The sequence below is a fragment of the Lates calcarifer genome, linkage group LG10 (assembly GCF_001640805.2).
Source record: "Lates calcarifer isolate ASB-BC8 linkage group LG10, TLL_Latcal_v3, whole genome shotgun sequence".
Classification (NCBI taxonomy): Eukaryota; Metazoa; Chordata; class Actinopteri; family Centropomidae; genus Lates; species Lates calcarifer.
The window spans coordinates 1,103,243-1,121,523 of NC_066842.1; the positions used below are offsets into that span (position 1 = coordinate 1,103,243).

The following is an 18,281-nucleotide window of genomic DNA, read 5'->3' on the forward strand; positions in this document are numbered from 1 at the left end:
TCTCTGCTCGCCCTGACATCGTCACCGCCATGCTCTGACAGGCAGATCAAGTCACATCTCTCAGCCCGGTGCACCTGAAACTGAAACGCACTGCGTCCTCCTCCTCCTCTTCGTCTGCATCAATAACCTGCCATCAGTGCCTGCCGCCACCTCTCAGAGCAGGATGTCACATAGATGTGACTGTTGCTGTGATGATACCAATGGAGCCCAGACAAGATAGATATGGAGAGATCGAGCGCACAAGACTACCCTCACACACACACACACACACACACACACGTATGTGTAAATATGATACCAAGGTCTAGACATATACAAACCATACATACAAAATTACATTTTTATACTCCACGGGTTTTAGGATTATATTTCTAAAGTATATCACTATTTGATTGGAGAGTCAGTAAATAAAAAATCTAGACATTATCCTATTATTTCCACATGCAGACACACATTATGATGTTTGGCTAATAACAGATTTAATATGTCACTAATCTGATCTGATTGAGTCCAGTCTGGAGATAAAAACATACACTTATTGTTCATACTCTTTTTGGCCGTGGCCGTGAGATGTGATTGAAAGCTAAGCAGTTTCAAAACTATAATTTTAATGAACAGTGTGGAAATAAAAATGGAATTGCTGTGATCATCCAGTTTTAGAGGTTTGAGGTCTCAGCTCTCTCTGTAGAGTTTATCGCAGTGCTTCTTGTCGTTGTCCAGCTTTGGGTAGAAGAATTTTGAAGCAGCTTCCCGACAGGACACTGGATCAACCAATCAGATTATTTAATGTGCAGGGCTGGATGACAGAGAGGGAGGAATACTGTGGTTATGGTCACCCATAACAATTTACTCTGCATATATCAGAGTTTACATGTACTTTTGCAGGACTATGATCCCAGGTTAAAGCTATAATCCCCAAAGGTGCTATATGTAAGTTTTTACAATAGCTATATAACTAACGTTAGCATTAACAGCGGCTTTACTCACCAGTCTAAAAGAAATGTGAGTTTAGCATCAAACTTCATTCTCTTATTCATGAAGAGCTGTCTTCAGGGGTGAAAAGCAACAGCAATGATAAATCTTGTTTTGCTGTTATTTCTGTCTTTTCTTCTACTGAGGTTAGCATGCTAACCTTCTATCTCCATTCATTCCAGTCTCCTGAAACCACTGGATTCATATAGTCTTTGAAAGCATATGGGATTCAGAGGAAACACTGCGGCATGTAATCCAGTACCTCAGTTGAAAAACTACTCATAAAATCTTGTCAGTTTCTTTGGCTGTGCTGTACACGGATACATCAGGTGCTCATCTGCCGTATTTCTGACAAAGTAGCAGCTCTACAAAGAGTTTGTTAAAGGAGGTGCGATCAAAACGTTCAAAGGCTATTTCTGTTGAGATCGACCTACATGTTTTTGTGACCACATTTGCGATTTCATCATGGAGCAGAAGCAGCACCGTGTCCAAGTCTGTGAGGACTCTGTCAACAGGCCTGGGACGTCCCAACCTTCATGTTGAGGATCATCGCCGGTGACGAGAGTTAGGTCTACAGCTATGACCGAAAGACCAAACAACTGTCTTCACAGTGGAAGAACCACAGTCTCCAAGACTGAAGAAGGTTCTTCAGGTCAGGAACATGACAGAGAGTCTGCTCATCGTTTTCTTCGACATTCGCTGTGAATTCATCCAGACTCAGACTGTCAACACCGAGTTCTACTGCAGCGTTCTGAGGCGTCTGATGGAGGACATTCAGCGCAAACGACCTGAACTGTGGCCTGATGGCAATTGGGTGCTCCATCACAACAACACGCAACACTGTCATCACTCCCCAAATCTAGATGGTGCATGACACGCTTACAGAACGGCATTTTCAGGAAGCGCTCCAAGCGTGGCAGGAGTGCTGGGAGCAGTGTATCTCTGCTTGTTATGGGCACAGTCTCAAATCTTTTTGATCACAGCTCGTATTACTGCCTCAAACCAAACTTCTTGTTACCACGAGTGTCACCGAATCAACAAAGACTGAAATCTAAAGGATTAAAACTGTCATCTGAGCCTGAAGTAAAACCAGGTTTTTGTGAGTTTTATGTGAACATCAAAGACCAAGATCTGTCTGCATGTGCACATCAACATTGATGAGAAACTGTTCAAAAAATACAAAGTGAAGAAACCTGCAGACATTCTGGACCAAACACACAAACACACCATCTGTGCCAGGAGCAGTGACATCCATCCATATTTTCTGTGACACACACTCATTCACTCACACACACACACACACACACACACACATCCCCCTCCTTTAACACACACACACAGCAGATAATAGCTGAAAGTTGGACTTGACACGGATCAACATCACTCCTCCGCCGTCTGTCCCCCAATCAATACTCCCCCTCCTCCCCCCTCCTCTTATTATCAGCACTAATCTATATCTCTTTGTCTCGTTTTCTTTAGAGTTGCCTCCTTCACTCCCTGTCTTTTCTCCAAATTACATTAAGGACAATCCCATGTTTTGGAGCTAACGAATGTAAAATGACCTACATCGGAATTAGACAGAGGGAAAGCAGGCCACAGGAGCCAAAGGGCAGCCAGAGTCAGAAAAATGGGAGAGTCAGAAGAAAAGAAGATGGGAAGAAAAGGAGAGGAGCGTCGATTGGAAGTTGATTGTGGAGATTTCACTTTTGCTGTTTTTTTTCTTATTTTGACAAAAGCGACAAAGAAAAGGAGGAGGGAGGGGGGATGAAAACACAAATGTCTGAGAGTCCTTGCGGGCTTCTCTGCATCCACACAAAAACAAAATGGCAGCGTTAATAAAAAGCGATCACTAATGCTCGTCTCGGGCACGAGGCCGCGGGCGTCGCAGGCGTGGAAACGGCGCCAGCATTCTTCAGCGAGCCGTGGTCCTTTTGTGGGGCCATGTGTCACGCTCAGAAACTTCCCATCCCGAAATGTACTCCCGACAATAAAGGCAGAGTGGAGAGTGTTAGGCTTTTCATTTGGCGGGGCCATTAACAGGAAGGCCTGAAAGGACTGGAAATGAACCCAGGTTTGCTCAGGCTGGGACGCCCTGCGCCTCTTCTGCTTCTTTTATTTCTCCTGTTTTCTGTTGATTCTTCCGTCGCTGACCCCGAAGCCTCGTTATCATCTGCTGCTCCGGGCGCTGCACGACCGAGCTGCAAGAAGAGTTCAGAGTGTCCGTTCTATTGAGGAAAAACACTTCACTAGTCTTTCCAGTTTGACTCAAAGTATAAGTCTGGTGATATTCTTTTCCTTACTGTTAAGAGATACCACAGAAAGAACCAAACCAGCAATAAATGTCAAGCCTTATAGACCAAAGGATTTGGAGCTGAGCCACAGGCCAGATGGCAATGTTAGTTAAGTGTTGAAAGACGAACGAAGACGTTGTTGTTTTGGGTCGATTCCAACCATCTCGACCTTTCTCACATGTCTCTGCCCTTATTTCCTGTCATTTCTCCACTGATGACTTAATAATAAAGACAGAACATGTCCAAAACAAATGTGTTCTGACTCCATTTGCTGATGAAGACTGTGACTTGTGGTTGAAAGCTGCAGAAGCTTGATGTTTGAGCTGCTGTTTTGTTTTTCTGACGTCCAGATTTCACCGCACAGATACACAGTGATCTGAAATCAGTGTTACAGCATCATGAGTTTATTTTGGCCAGATTTCGTGCCTGATATCACAACAGCATGTTTACACATACATACTCAGGGTTTTGTTGTATTCTGTCCCTTTTCACAGATAAATAATTAAGAACTCAACTCAGTCAATTCAGTCGACTACTACCTAGGTATATTTATTTAAAACAAATAATAATAAAATAAGGCAATTAAAACATGTAAAACAGTTGGTACAGTATGTTGTCCTGCTGCGGCTTGAGCACCAAATGTGGACTAATCCGCCGCTGAAAATGGTCCCTAACAAATGCTTTATTTCCTTCTGTTTGAGTGACATTTGGGAAGCTACAGGTCATGTTTTCATGTAAAGACTGTGTAGTCAGTATTTGCAGTTTCAGTCCTCATGTGTCCTCCAGAGTTTGGTTGAGTAATATTTTATTTTACTCAATTACTGAGGAAGTTTGTCGTCATGTGTCCTGATGAACGTGAAGCAGTGTGTGTCCATGAAGCCTGATCTGCTGCTGCAGTTGATCAGAGATGTGTTGTTGTTGTTTGTTGTTTGTTGTCGTCTTCCCTGGCTGATTTATTCGACTCTGTGAGTCACTTCCAGTGTTTTTCCTCACGTCGTCCATGTTGGCGAGTGTTTGTGTCAGCTGAGAGTTCTGACAGCTTCACAGAGGATCTGTAGCCAACCGAGGTGGGAACTATTAACCACAGCACTGAGAACTGACACTGCCAATGTAGTCCTGTCAGTGTGTGTGTGTGTGTTTACACTTCAGTTCACTGCTGAGCTCAAAGAGAGGCGTGAATGATTGTGAATCTGAGCACATTTATCTCTCACCTCTTTAGAAATCTGTGCAGTCGTTCATCTGTGTTGGTTTATTTCATCTCTGTTTTCACTCTTCTGTTTCTTCATGTGTCTCTTTCTCTGGTTTTCTGCTACACAGCATGTCCTCTATTACAGAAACAGTTCTCCTGATGAAGGCGCAGTTGTAGCTTTAGTGTAGCTGTTATTCAGCTTTAATGATTTTATTAGACTGTAAAACCATCATCGGGTCGTGCAGCTCTCAGTTGTCCTCCTCCCTCCCTCTCTGTGTTTCCTCTTCAGGTCTGGATCCATCTCAGAGGCAGGGGGTGGAGGAGCTGATCTCTGCAGCTCCGTGTCGCTTTGACCACGCCGCCCTCTTCTCCATCTTACAGAAACACACTCTGCAGCACCGCATGAACGACTCCTTCTCCTGCCTGGTATGTTCACACAAACACATCATCTGACACACACTCTGTTCCTACTCTGAGCTCATTGATTCTCTGCTGCACTGACCAGAGATCAGCTGAGAGTCAGACTGTGTGAAGACACGTCTTGTGTATGAATTCACCTGCTTCCATATTTCCAAACCGGTTAAAAAGTTGACCCTCAACAGTCGCCATCTTGGCTACGTAGTAGACAGGGCGGGACCAACAACCTATTTTCAAAGGTGTGTAAATGGCAGCTGAGGAGGAAGAGCGGCTTGATTTACACACAAGAAAATAAAACGTTCAAGTCTTGTTGAACGAAGCAGTTGGAGGATATTTTAACAGGCGACGGTCACGGTTAAATGTGGCGATGTTGAAGTTGAAACTCTGTCAACCTCTGTTCTTGAAACTGGCTTCCCTGCAGTCAGTGTTTTCTACAAAAAGCCTTTAAAATAACAGAATATCTGACGAATCACTGACATTGATTCAGCACATTTTTGTGAGCTGTCCGTCCACACTCTGTACAGCTTCTCTGCCCGTTTGCTGTCAGTCTTGGACAGTTAATGTATTTGTTGGTCGTCAGAAAATGATTCCTCCGCAAATTTTGTTTGTTGATTATTAATTATTAGGCATTAAAGTAATTTTTTTGCACAAATTACAAAAATGTACTGATTCCCGTGTTGGATTTCTATGATAATGATAAAACAAAAACAGTAACAGTGACTTTAGAAAGTTTGGACAGAGATTCATCGACCGTCAGCAGATCAGTCAGTAATAAAAATAATTGTTGCTTCTGACGAGAAAATAAATTATACAAACGTCTCAGAGCAGGAGGTAAAGAAGAAGAAAGACGCTGCTGAAGAAACTAAAACTTCTCTGCACACAACCCCCCCCCCCTGTTCTTGTTTAAGCCTGGGGGGCTCTCTCACACTGATTGAGGGGATAAACGCTCTAATCAATACTTTCCAAATAGGAACATGACCCTCATGGACAACTGCTGGGCTGATTCAATGGAGTGGGGGGGGGGCTGAAACCTAAATAAGTGAGGGGAGAGGACTGAGGGTTTTTGTGTTGTCAACACCTCCTCAAAACTGAAGTCATGACATGTGGAGCGCCCCCTTGTGGTTGGCTGCAGTATGGGTCATAAACCCCGCCCCCTCCATGTCAATTTAGGTCGTTCTTATCACAATGATCTACATTCAGGTGTTAATCAGTTACTTGAGGCTATAACAAGCAGGTGAAATGTCATGATTGACAGCTGGTGATTGGCTGGATGGGTGTATGTGACTTTGATACTGCCCAGACTCCAAATCACATCACCAGCACAAAGATGGAAGCACTCCTATCTGAGATATTTTGGCTTCATTTCTGTACAGTCGTAAGAAGTGGAGACGCTTCAATGTCGCTCAGCCTTCCAGCCATTCTCTAGATCTCATCATACACTTGACTAAAATATATGAACCTTAAAACTGTTGTTTTTTTCCTTAATTTTTCTGGCCAGACATTTGTTGTTTTATCTCAAAATTGTGTGAAAATCAACATGTGGAGTCTAGTGTCTGGTCAATATCACTATGTGTGCTGGTGGTTCATGGTAACTGGGCTACAATCTACAAAAACACTGCTATGGTGTTTGACAGACAGCACAGATGTTTTTTTTTTCAGAATACATCAAATATGACCATGGATAAATTAATAGCAGTCCTCATTTTTCTACCCAGTTTTTATTGAAAAAAAATGATAAAAACTTGTTGTACTCCTTGTTCAAGGTTAAAAACATAACAAACCTTTATAAGCTGAATGAAGACTGTCGTTGGACTCTAAAATTAGTTTGACTCTTAAAACTCGGCTCTGAAACACAAACTGAGGCAGATCTTGAGGAGTCATCTCATCCTGACATGTGCTGCCTTGTCTTTTTGTCTTTTTTAAAAAGGAGGCAGAACAAGTGGAGAGATGTTCACCACAGTGACATCTGTGCCTCTTTCATTTTTCTACCTGCCTCACCAGGACTTCTTCCAGCTCCGCAATTAGACCGATCCATTCACACCGCTCCTCCAGCTCCTCTCTCCTCAGCCTTTTGTGAAAACTCGACGCTTTGTGTTCCAACCTGAGCCCCCTTTTCACCAAACACTCAGAGAAAAGGCCAGTGCCTCGGCGTGGGGGACATCTGTTGAGAAGTGGCTTGGATTCATGTCATAGACGGGGTCATATTTTATTCACAAAGAGTTGAACCCAACAACAACAACAGTAATTAGGCAGAAATTTGGTTTGTAGTTGGGGCCCAGAGTCCTGCTAACTGGATCAACGTGGTTCCCACTGATGATTGAAGGGTCAGATCCTCTCAGTGAAGCTGCTGGTGGAGTGTTGGAGCTGAAATGGGTTTCTGACACAACTTGTAGGTGGCAACACTGGGGAAAGGAAGCTCTTGAATTAGCTTAATCCAAAACTACAGCTCAGTATTAAAACAAAAGGCAAGAGAAAGCCAAAACACCAACAAGTCGTAAGTAAAGTGAGCAGAAGTGGATTTCTTCACATAAGTCAAAGCTTTTCAGCTGTGGAAGAACTTTGTAATTACTCTTATCTTTAGTAAGAAAAAGAAAGGAAATCTTAATAGTTAACAGCTGATTAATTAACAAAAAGACAACATTAAAGGTTCTATCTGGATGTTTTTGCTATCACTACATATCCAACGTTAGCACCTCCACATTCAACAATTATGTGACCTTGTAAATGATTTTTCTTCCAGATCTCCCAAAATCAGATCTGTCTGAGCAATTCTGGAGGTGGTCTGGTTCACATTGTGTTCAGATCATAGGTGTAAACACAGTCTGTACAGGGTGACCTCTGAACACCACTGAGCTCTCCTCTCATCAGCAGTTCTCTAACCTGATGAAGATGTAAAGACAGAAGCTCTGACAGCTGGTAGAAATGTTAGATCTTCGTCCAGGAGCCCCAGATGTTTGATCTCCACTTGAATTTAAGTTCTACAAGTTTAAACAAAGTTTGTCCGAACACGACTTTGTAAAATAGAACAACCAGAAGGACGGAATACTCACAGACAAAAGACAAACATGTATATAAATATATCTTCTGTCCATGGAGACACATAGGCAAAAGATTTTAATAGAAAAAAGAAAATGTTGAACTTCACTGTCAGCTGATACGTTCAATCATCAGCAGCCTGTCATCGTCCCAGGACCCCCCACCTTCCCTAAACCTCTGGCTGCTGAAGCAGAAGGAATAGGGTCATGGGATCATGGACATTGACCACTGAAGTGGACGACATCTAAAGGCCAACATTTACCTCTCTGAGCTCTTTTAATCTCCTGTGACGTAACTGACCCACTTTGGTTTCCTGTCTGCTGTCGGCCTCAAGACCTTGATGTCTTTGTCTCCACCTTTACTTTTGGAGGACGAGGAAGCAGGTGTCCTCTCCTCCCATCAGTCCTGTCTGAGTGCTGTCAAATTAACTTCCTGTGGAGCTCTACTATTATACACTCTAATGTAATTACTCAGATGTATGCGTGCGCATGTTTCGGGCTCCCCCCCTTTATATTTGAAGCTTCCCACTGATTGAGGTCTATTTGTGCTAATTAGAGGAATCTGCTGCAGAAGAAGACGAAGGAGAGGAGAGAGGCTCCAGATTGTCGTTGCTGTTGTTCACATGGAGATGAACCGCTGAGGAAAAAAGCCAAACAGCAAAATGTTCAGAGATATTTACCAATATTTGTGTTGTACATCTTCTTGTGATTAATGCAGTGATTGTTTTGAACGGTCTGAGGAAATAACTCGTCACTCTGCACAGGATAAACTTCTTTTTTTCAGTCGACTGATGCTAGATTTTTTGGGAACAGCGCAGCATCGAGATCTGTAGTAAACAGGATACTTTACTGTGTACGGACGAACTGTAATGGAGACATCGTTTCTAAGTCACCTCAAACATATCTGACATTTCTAAATGGCAGTATTTTACTGACAGGGACAGTGATGCTGATGTATCTGTGATGAGCTGATATTGTCAGGTAATATCAGTGGACAGAAATACTGAAGCACAGAACTACAAGCTCCACAATCCCCTACGAATATCACTGTCTGTTAATGACAGGAAATATTTGGACAAATAGGGATTGCCAGTCAGTGGATTCATATCACAGATGTTTTTTGTTCAAGTTCCATACTAAATGAGAGAGTTGTAGAGACGTTCATGTCCAACTTCACAATGTGATATCTCTGGGCCTTATATTCAGTGGACGTTCATTAAGTTCTTGTTTTTGTCACTGACAGACTGACATTGTTATTCTAAGTGTGACAACATAATGACAGGATTCCTACAGAGACAGAAATTTTTTATTAAAGAGTAAGATCCTTTTATTGACAAAAACAGGGATTTTACTGAGCAGAACACAGGAGCTTTTAGTTTGTGTTATTGTGTGGTACTTGTACTTCTGCTGGCTGTTCTTAACTAACCAAATTAACCAAATTGTGACCCTTTTTAAATAAAGCAAATATTACAAACATGATTTTGCTGAGCCCCTTGGTGGGTCCTGATCCAGAGGTTGAGAAACAGTGACTCAGAATGTGACGGTAAATTTTTTTTTTTACACCAAAGCCATTTATAAACCTCATTTCCAGTTTTAACAGACACTTGCCAGCTGGTTGTATATGTATACAACTCTAAGGTCAAGTGTAACCACTTTAAATCAGAGCTCAAGGTATAGGAACCTGTGGGTTACCATGGCAACAGTGCTGACTCACTGTTGGCAGTTACCTGTTTCTCACCTCTGGCTCATCAGGTACATTGTTGGGTTTTATTAAGGATTCTTGTCAGAGGTGTCAGGATGAATGTTATCTTATAGACAACCCTGTAGAACCCACTGTGGAGCCCTGCTTATTATCAGGTCAGTTTGCTGAATGATCAGATCAGATCTGGACCAGAATGAGAATTTCCTGAGGTGAATCTTAAGGATAATAAGGAGCTGATAGCTGCTCTCAATAAAAACCAGTTGATAGTTTCTCATGAAATTGGGTTATTTAGATTTCACCACCTTTAATGTTTGAACATCAACATCGTTCCTTAGCTTTGCAGACAGGATTGATTTCTGAGATTTCTAAGACACAAACACAGGAGTGCTGTCTAAGGCCAGAGACATCATTTAATCAGGTGCATCATCAACATAATTGTTCACATACTTGCCTATGTGCTATGAGTGTTACTGGAAGATACCTCTAGAGGGCATCAGAGAGCTCAGAGCGTGTAGAACTACTGAATTTGTATCATGTAAGCAATAAATGTAGCAGGGCACTGACAGTCTGTAAGGTTCCTGAAGGCTTCAAAACTTTTCGCTATTATTGTTCCTGTTGATGTTCCTACCCCGTTCCATCCCCATACTGCCCCTACACTGCCCCTACTGTTCATGTGCATATTGTATCATGCTAATTTCTGAGGACTTGCACAACCAATGCTCCAGCACTCGGACACTCGAGGCAGCCAACATGAACATGTAGTTATCATATCTCCAGCTGAACACAAAATCCAAAATCTGCCAGAGGTGTTCAGCTGGGTTTAGATCTGGAGACTGTGAAGCTCATTGTTGAAGTTTTGCTGGAGCACTGAGGTTTTTAAGCCAACTGTGCTGAAAGAGTTCACTTAGGACACACAGAAATGTTTTAAATTGAAATATTTCCATACTGGAGACAAAGAGAAGGCGTTCAACCCTTGTTCCTTGTAGGGAGGCATCTGTTTCTGTTATGATTACACTAATTTATTCCGATTTTTCCTTTAATTTGTCACCCATCTGTAGCCTGCTTCTGAGCTCTGTGCATGTCGAGTAAATTCACATGTTAAACTGGAAACTTCTCTGACTGTTAGGGTCAAGAGAATTTCTGGACCAGAAAATGGTTTCCTGTGCCCAAGAAAAACAGTCTGAGACAAAACATGGAGAGTCCTCAGCCTCCTCCTCAGCTCCCTGTCAGGTGACGAAGCAGCGAGCTGAGGTGTTCACGTCAAAACCACATGCTGCTTTCACTTTTTTTGGGTTGTGTCATTCCTCAGAGGGAAGCAGTGGACGCTGGTGCTCTGACACAGGAAGACGTGCAGCCACGGCTGACGGAGCTAACGAGGCAGTCGGCTCGTTAGCCGCTAATTGAGCGGTCAGCGCCAAGACTGGAGTTCGCCATCTGTTTGTCACAGAGGAACATCTTGTCGCTTCATGCCCGACGGCAGGCCCCTCTCTCTCTCTGTGGTGTGATATTAATAGCTCGAGCTCACAGACGGAGAGAAAAAAAATGAAGAGAGGAACTGGAGAGAAACGACAAACAAACTGAAGACTGGAAGGAAGAGAAAGGGGGAGGAGGGGGACACTAAATGGCCTGCAGAGGAGGAATCTGCCAGGTCCAGTTAACCCCGACAGGCAGCGTGTCACAGAGAGTCTATATAAAATCCTGGAAATAATTTCAAGTCCTGAGACGATCTTTAGATTTTAAAGAGTTTCTCAGGCTGTTGTTGTTCTGAAGACACATTAAACCTTTTCTCATTTGTCAGATAATGAAACAGATTGAAGGTTTGTTGTTGTTGAAGGTTTATCAGAAGCTTCTAAAAACAGAGACAATCTGACTTCACATCCAGTCACACACCTTCAGCTGATGTTCTCTTTCTCCAGCCTGAACCATGCGCTCACACTGACAGTGTTTTTATGATAAAACAATGTTTAACAGAACTGTCAAATATCAGCCTTGTTATGTAGCAACAGGGTCAAAAACAACCTGCATGGAAACACCAGTTATTCACAAAGTTTCTCTGCTGTGCTTTTTCTCATCTCATGTCATTTTGAGATCAGATCGGTGGTTACATCAGCCATCAGCGTCTGACAGAGAAAACTGAATCACTAACATTTTTCTTCCACATGTTCCATCAGAACTTTACATTAAAACACAGAGATTTAGCTTCCTGTGCAGATATACCTTCATGCTGATTCATTTACATCCTTTAATGTGAAGTATAAAACCAACCCCCCCCCCACCTACTTTAGAGATGTTTTTTCAGCAAAGCACCCAGCGACAATTCTCACCACTTTCTGGACAAACAAAAAGCACAAGGTTGGGCTCCACCAATTTTTTTCCCCATACTGATTGATATCGATATATATAATCTGTGAGTTTAAAGAGTCTCCTGATAATGACTGAAGTCAGCTGTATTAAAATACTGTATATGTGAGCACAGAATAAGACACAGGAACAAACTGCTCTGAAGGTAAAAAGAAACAGTTTCTGTGCAGCTCGTCTTCTCTCCTGGGTCGCCTGTTGCCGGGCGGAGAGCCACGGCTGTCACGCAGTAGGAGCTGTGTGTGTGTGTGTGTGTGTGTGTGTGCCGTCAGCTCGGTGGAGGTGCTAATTTGTTAATGTTCCTTCCGTGAGGAATCTTAATTAGCGTTGTAAGTTTCATGCCTAATTTAGTGATTATGTGCAGGATGAATGAACTAATGAACATCTCAGGGTGTTCCAGTCCTTCCACACCTTTCTGCTTTTTTTCCTTTTTCTTTTCTTTTTTTTAAACTCTAGCAAAGAAGTAATAGTTGAAGGGTTGACCTTTACACTTTTCTTTTTAATTGTGGTAAAGTATTGAGGGTTTTTATTGAGTTTGCGGAGCCAAAAGGTGACTGATATCGGTTCGGTTTACGTCTCCCATGGCAACAGGAAGCTGTGAAGGAGGCGTCTTGGTTCATCTTTCAGGACGATTGTTCAGTCTGTTTGTGGAGTTCAGAACAAACAGCTGTCCACACCAGGAAGCTGCATTTTCATCCCAAAATGTCAGCGTGCTTTTCTGCTCCTACGGTTTGATTGTTTAAACACTCTCCAAAAGTGTCATACCGAAAAGAAAATGGCTCCTGGTCTTAAACTCTTTTCATCATAGTCAGAATCCTGGTCTGAGAAAACTCTTTTTTTATCGATGTCAGATTTAGTCTCAGAGATGTTCCACCAGGTTTCCCAGTGTTGCTTGCGTATGTGCCAAAGTAACATCCCTCTCTAGCACAGTTTGGTCCAAAGCAACACATTTCACTGATCCCGTTCTTGCTCCTCAGAGGATAAAACGTTATTTTAACCCCATGACCTTCCCCTCACCGCTAAATTAACATTTTCAGCTCCAGTGCTGGTAAAGCTACAAGTCTGTCGGCCATTTGTCACAATTGTCCTCGCTCCTTCAACATTTGTTGAAAAATTACCATAAAGTTTCATCTTCTTACCTTACGAGGCTGAGTCGTGCTGCTCTGAATGTTCAGCAGACTAATGACACTTGAGACTGTTTTCTGGAGAACGATGGTTTTTTCTGTTTACAGATGAGACACAGAGCAGTTGTATTTAACTCCCATGGAAAAAAGGATAATCAGCTGTCTGCCATCCAGGTTAACCTTTTCTTTTTGGTTTGAAAAAATACACATTTTGGTTTCAGGTACACAGCAGAAAATAAAGAGCGCTGCTTTTCAAAGCTGAAGTTGTTGATGAGTTATTCATATAAATTCAGTTTGCTTTGTGTTAAAAGTTTCGATGTCACAGCTTTGCTATGAAATTAAATGAATACTTGCCTTGGTGGATCTGGACTTCTTGCTGCTGGTTTAATAAACCTGTTCTAAGAGCTACATCATCAGGAGGATGCTGGCAGACCTGTACAGTGGTCATAACAACTCTGACCAGTGTGGTGTGTGTGTTTTTTGTCTTCAGGGTTGGTTCAGTCCTGGTCAGGTGTTTGTCCTAGATGAGTACTGCGCTCGATATGGTGTTCGAGGCTGCCACCGTCACCTGAGCTACCTGAAGGGTCTAATGGATTATTTGGAGGACAGCGCACTGGTGGACCCCACGCTGCTGCACTACAGCTACGCCTTCTGCGTCTCCCACGTCCACGGAAACAGGTACACCCGCTGTCGCTGTATCGTTAGAATTAGCTGTAAGAATCACAGGAAAGACCATGATGATGGTTTGGAGACCGATGTGTATGACCCCTCCTTCCCCCCCAGTAACTTGGCCTTGGGTGCCAACCACAACAAGACTGTTCTTGGGATGTTTTGTTAGGTATTACGTTTTGGGGTAGTCTGTCCATCCGCCAATTCTTTCATATGTCCGACTGTCCCACATCTCTGTAATGGTTTGAGTGAATTTCTTCGAACATTAATTGGGACTCAAAAGATGAAATGATTAGATTTTGGTGGTCAAAGATCAAAAGTCAGCGTGACTCTAACAAAACATGTTTTTAGCCATAAGTCAAGAATTCACATTAACTGCAACTGGACTGGTTGGTGGTGGCATAGAACCACAAGGCACAAAATCTACTTTTTTGTGGTTGGGAAGCCAGTGAGGGATCTTGTCCTTATTACTCACTCTGGTGTGGTTTATAGGAAATTGAACATTTACATAGATATAGATAATAATGAACTACACTGTGTAGATCATCTGTCCTTGTCTTCACATACAGGCATGATCTAAAAGTCCAACCAATAAAGCCATCGCATTCCCACTTCCACATCCAAACTGCTTGTTCATTCATAATTGTCAGTTTCAGGCGAAACCCACAATACATCTTTAAGACAGAATACTGTGTAGAGATCTACAGAAAATAGTAACAGTCTATGCAGTTACTGGACTATAACATATGGTCTCAGAGCAGTCCTGTGAACAGACTGTAATTTGATCTTTTCATTTATTCTGTATGTCTTCACTGAGCACAGATGCTCATTTTTCAGCCACACACACACACACAGGCTGAATCCAACTGACTTCCACACACTCACAGACTCCATTTATGGGCGTAGCATAATCTTCAAAGTCTGGACGGCAGAGCGCGGTCCAAATCCTCATCTCAACAAGTTTGAAGCAAAGGGCTTCAAGTGCACTTTCTGCAGACTTCCAGAGAGTCTTCTCTGGTTGCAGATTTTGTTTGGAAGATCACCAAGACTTGATTCAATATGTGTGAAGAAATAGCTGTGATACAATATAATTTAGAGTCATGGAATTATTGTAACATAAACTGATCAGTTACAACATTAAAATCTCTGACAGGTGAAGTGAATAACATTGATTATCTCATTACAATTTAATGCTGGGAAACCTGGTGTCCTTCATTCATCTGGATGTTACTTTGACACATACTATCCACCTAAACACTGCTGGAGACCAAGCAACCCCCCACCCCATGGCAACAACACTCCCCAGTGTCAGGGACCTGCCCCAGCAGGACGATGCTCCAACCACACCACAAAAACTGCTCAGAAATGTCTGGAGGAACACAACAAAGAGCCCAAGGTGTTGACCTGGCCTCCAAACTCACCAGATCCCAATCTGATCCAACATCTGTGTGGTGATCTGGAACAAGCCAGATTCATGGAGGCCCCCCACCGAACAGAAGAGGTACACAGTGGATTTTTACCCCCCATCCACCCTGACTTCCTGCCTGTGAGAACTTTGTGGCTCTCATTGTTTCCTCCTTTACTCCCGACAGAACAGAGTCGTGTTTCCTACAGCTGAGAGAGGACTTGAACGTACAGCTGAAATGACTGATGCTCTCATTTTTCTTTTTGGAGGACGGTAGGTTTAATGGCAGCTCAGCTTTGGTAACCTCCAGGCCTCCATTTGTCAGCAGTAAACTCCCCAGATATGAGCAGCAGAAGTGTCTTTTAGCCACTTGTTGGCATCAGCGTCGCTCCAGCAGTTCAGTTCTCCTCTTCACTCCCAGCAGCCCCTGCTTGACTCCCCGGCTGGTAATTACTGATATCTGTGCTTCCTCTCTTTGTCGACTCATTTAGTCAATTAGAAAGCATAATGATTAGCTTCTCCAGCTAATCGCCAGCTATAAATTGCGGGGTGGGGTGGGGGGATAACTGGAATTGGCTTTTTGTCAGTTGGAGCTCTAATTTGAATAATTGATGCCCATTCAGGGCTCCTGGAGCTGCCTGAGTGGGTGTGGATGGGAAAAAGAGGTTTTGGATGGCTGGCAGACTCGGAGGTGGAAAAAAAAACAAACTTAATTACAGAACTCGAGTTTTCCCTGGAGGGCTGCTCAACGAGACGAAACTACAACAGGAGGCAGAGAAGGACAAAGAGAGACGCCACAGACTGATCAACAGGAGAGTACTTGACTAATACTTGAAGGCAATATATTCAGAGTGTATCAGACTGTGCTTTTCTTAAGAAAACTCTCCGTCCTGACAGAGGGAAACATGTTGGACCTTCTTAGTGGAGATGTAAATATTTCTCTGATGTGATGAAAACCTTCCACAGGTGATGTCAGCTCATCAAGGTTTGTTGGAGAGATGTTTATGTGGTCTGAGATCAGTGTTTGTTATTTGGTCATTTTCAATGTTTCCATTTAATTAACACCTAAAACTTTTTACCCCCAATTAAGCAACACACGTTTTCCACAGCTTCTTCACTGGTTTAGCAGATCATTACATTTCCTTTGTATGATTGGCTTCCTACTTTTCACCTCTTCTTTCTCTGTTTTTTAATTATTCATCCTGAAGAATCTGAGAAGAGACCTTTTTAATGTTTATTCTTTGGTGGCTTTTGTGATGTGTTCTCGAGCTGTCTTCATTTCAATACTGTCTAGCTGTTTTCCAGCAGACTGAAAACACTTTGTGTCTGCATCTTTACCGGTCATCTTTACAGCACTGAGACGCCGGCCAGAACAACAGCAGCAGCAGAGCAGGAACATGATGCATCTGGATCTGGTGGATGTTGTCGGTTCACCACACTGGTTGGCCTTCATATCACAAAAGTGTGCAAATGTGACCAAGAGACATTGAAACTGTTGGATTGTTGAGACGCGTTTTATGCAGATGATGGTGTTTTAAAATGAAAAATGGTCTGTCCGGATGAATGTTTTAGCTCCACATCAGAAACAGCCGAGGCCTCAACGATTCTGTCTGTCCAGACTAAAACACAACCCTGGAGCTTTCAAACTGAAATGAGTCCAGCAGCGTTTTCAAAAGTCTCAGTTTTAGGGGCTCAAAAACTCTAGAGTAGTGTGGATGCCAGACGTAACCATAGCAACAGTGATGAGATTTCACTGCTGCTCAGTGAAGTTACATATTGTTGCTTTAAAAAGAAGCATTAAGAGCTGATTTGTTATTTGAAGTGTTCTGTGCTGCAGGATTTGATGGAACAGATGAACCTGTGCAGGTGACAGAGCTGTGACTGTCGGACTCGTCTTGTCCTGGTCTGTGAGGGTTTGAGGAGTCTGAACTGAACTGAGATGGAGGTTAAAGGAGCATTAGAGGAGCCGGGAGGGGGGAGGCCGCTCACCTCCCTCTCACTTGTCACGTCAGATCTTCTCCTCTCCGAGTCGTCTACACAGGATGTGACAGGAGCTTTTACCTCCCCCATCCATTCACACCCCCCCCTCCCTCCATCCTCAGAGAGGTGGCGGAGGGAGGAGGAAGGTGACACACACGATCACCTGCCACTCATCTCCTTTCCACACCTCTTAAGGTGAAGTGGCGTCCACACCCGGTACCCTGCCATGCCGCTCGCCGAGCACCGCTCGTGACGACTCGTCAGCTGACATCAGAACCAAACAGCCGCGGGGTCCTGGTGGATCCCGCAGGCGGATTTGGTGCTTATCGTTTACACTTGAAGCACATGGAGTGTAAACACACTAACCTGAGTCTACAGACCCTCCTCCTCCCCCTCCTCCTCCTCAGCACCCCCTCCCTCCCCCGGCCCCGGAGCGGCGCTGACAGCAGCCTCGCCTCCAACGTGCTCGCTTCATTTAGCAGCAACAATGTGTCTGAACCCCGACAAGCTGTCGCATCGCTCCCCACTCCGCCGTGTGAGCCCAAGCATGAACACACATCTGACTGGACGGAATGGCAGAGCGAAGGAGAGCTACCAAACCGAACACCACGCCGTGTTGTGTCTCTGCGTTTTCCTCCTGGCCTCCTGCCAGCTCCCCTCCTCATCCCATTACTCCCCTGTCATAATTCGATTCAGAGGAAGTGGAGGGTGTGACTCCACGTCCCGGCACAAAGCTCCTGATGAGCTCTGTGTGACGATCGCACAGAAATATTTCAGCTTCCAACACACTGAATTCATTAGAGAAACACCTTCACCCCGCAGAGAGGAGAGAGCTCCAGGTCCTCTTTTCAAAGTTTGTGCAGACTGAAAAAAAAAGCCTGCTGAAATGGTGCGTTCAAGTGCAACGTTATTGATTGGAGAAATGACGTCTCTACTGATTCTACATCTGATTAATTACAGTAAAAAGCTGGAGAACTAAAATCAAAAACATGACCGGTGTCTGCTTTTTCTCAGCAGCACTTGAAAAACCAACGATCATCCAGAAAGTAAATGCATCATGATCCTGAGGAAACTTTGCACTTTTAATAATTGAAAACATTTAGATATAAAGACTTGTTGATTTTTACCTCCCACACAAA

At 43.4% G+C, this 18,281-nt stretch overlaps 1 protein-coding gene across 3 annotated transcripts in view; it reads left to right on the top strand.

Annotated features, from left to right (window-relative positions):
- Positions 1 to 18,281, top strand: part of cadps2 (Ca++-dependent secretion activator 2) — a 157,410-nt gene that overhangs the window by 87,289 nt on the left and 51,840 nt on the right. For all 3 annotated transcript variants that reach the window (XM_018704949.2, XM_051073199.1, XM_051073200.1), the window contains exons 12-13: positions 4,742 to 4,878; positions 13,579 to 13,766. In XM_018704949.2, coding sequence (XP_018560465.1) covers positions 4,742 to 4,878; positions 13,579 to 13,766 — 325 coding nt within the window. The remainder of the gene's footprint in view (positions 1 to 4,741; positions 4,879 to 13,578; positions 13,767 to 18,281) is intronic.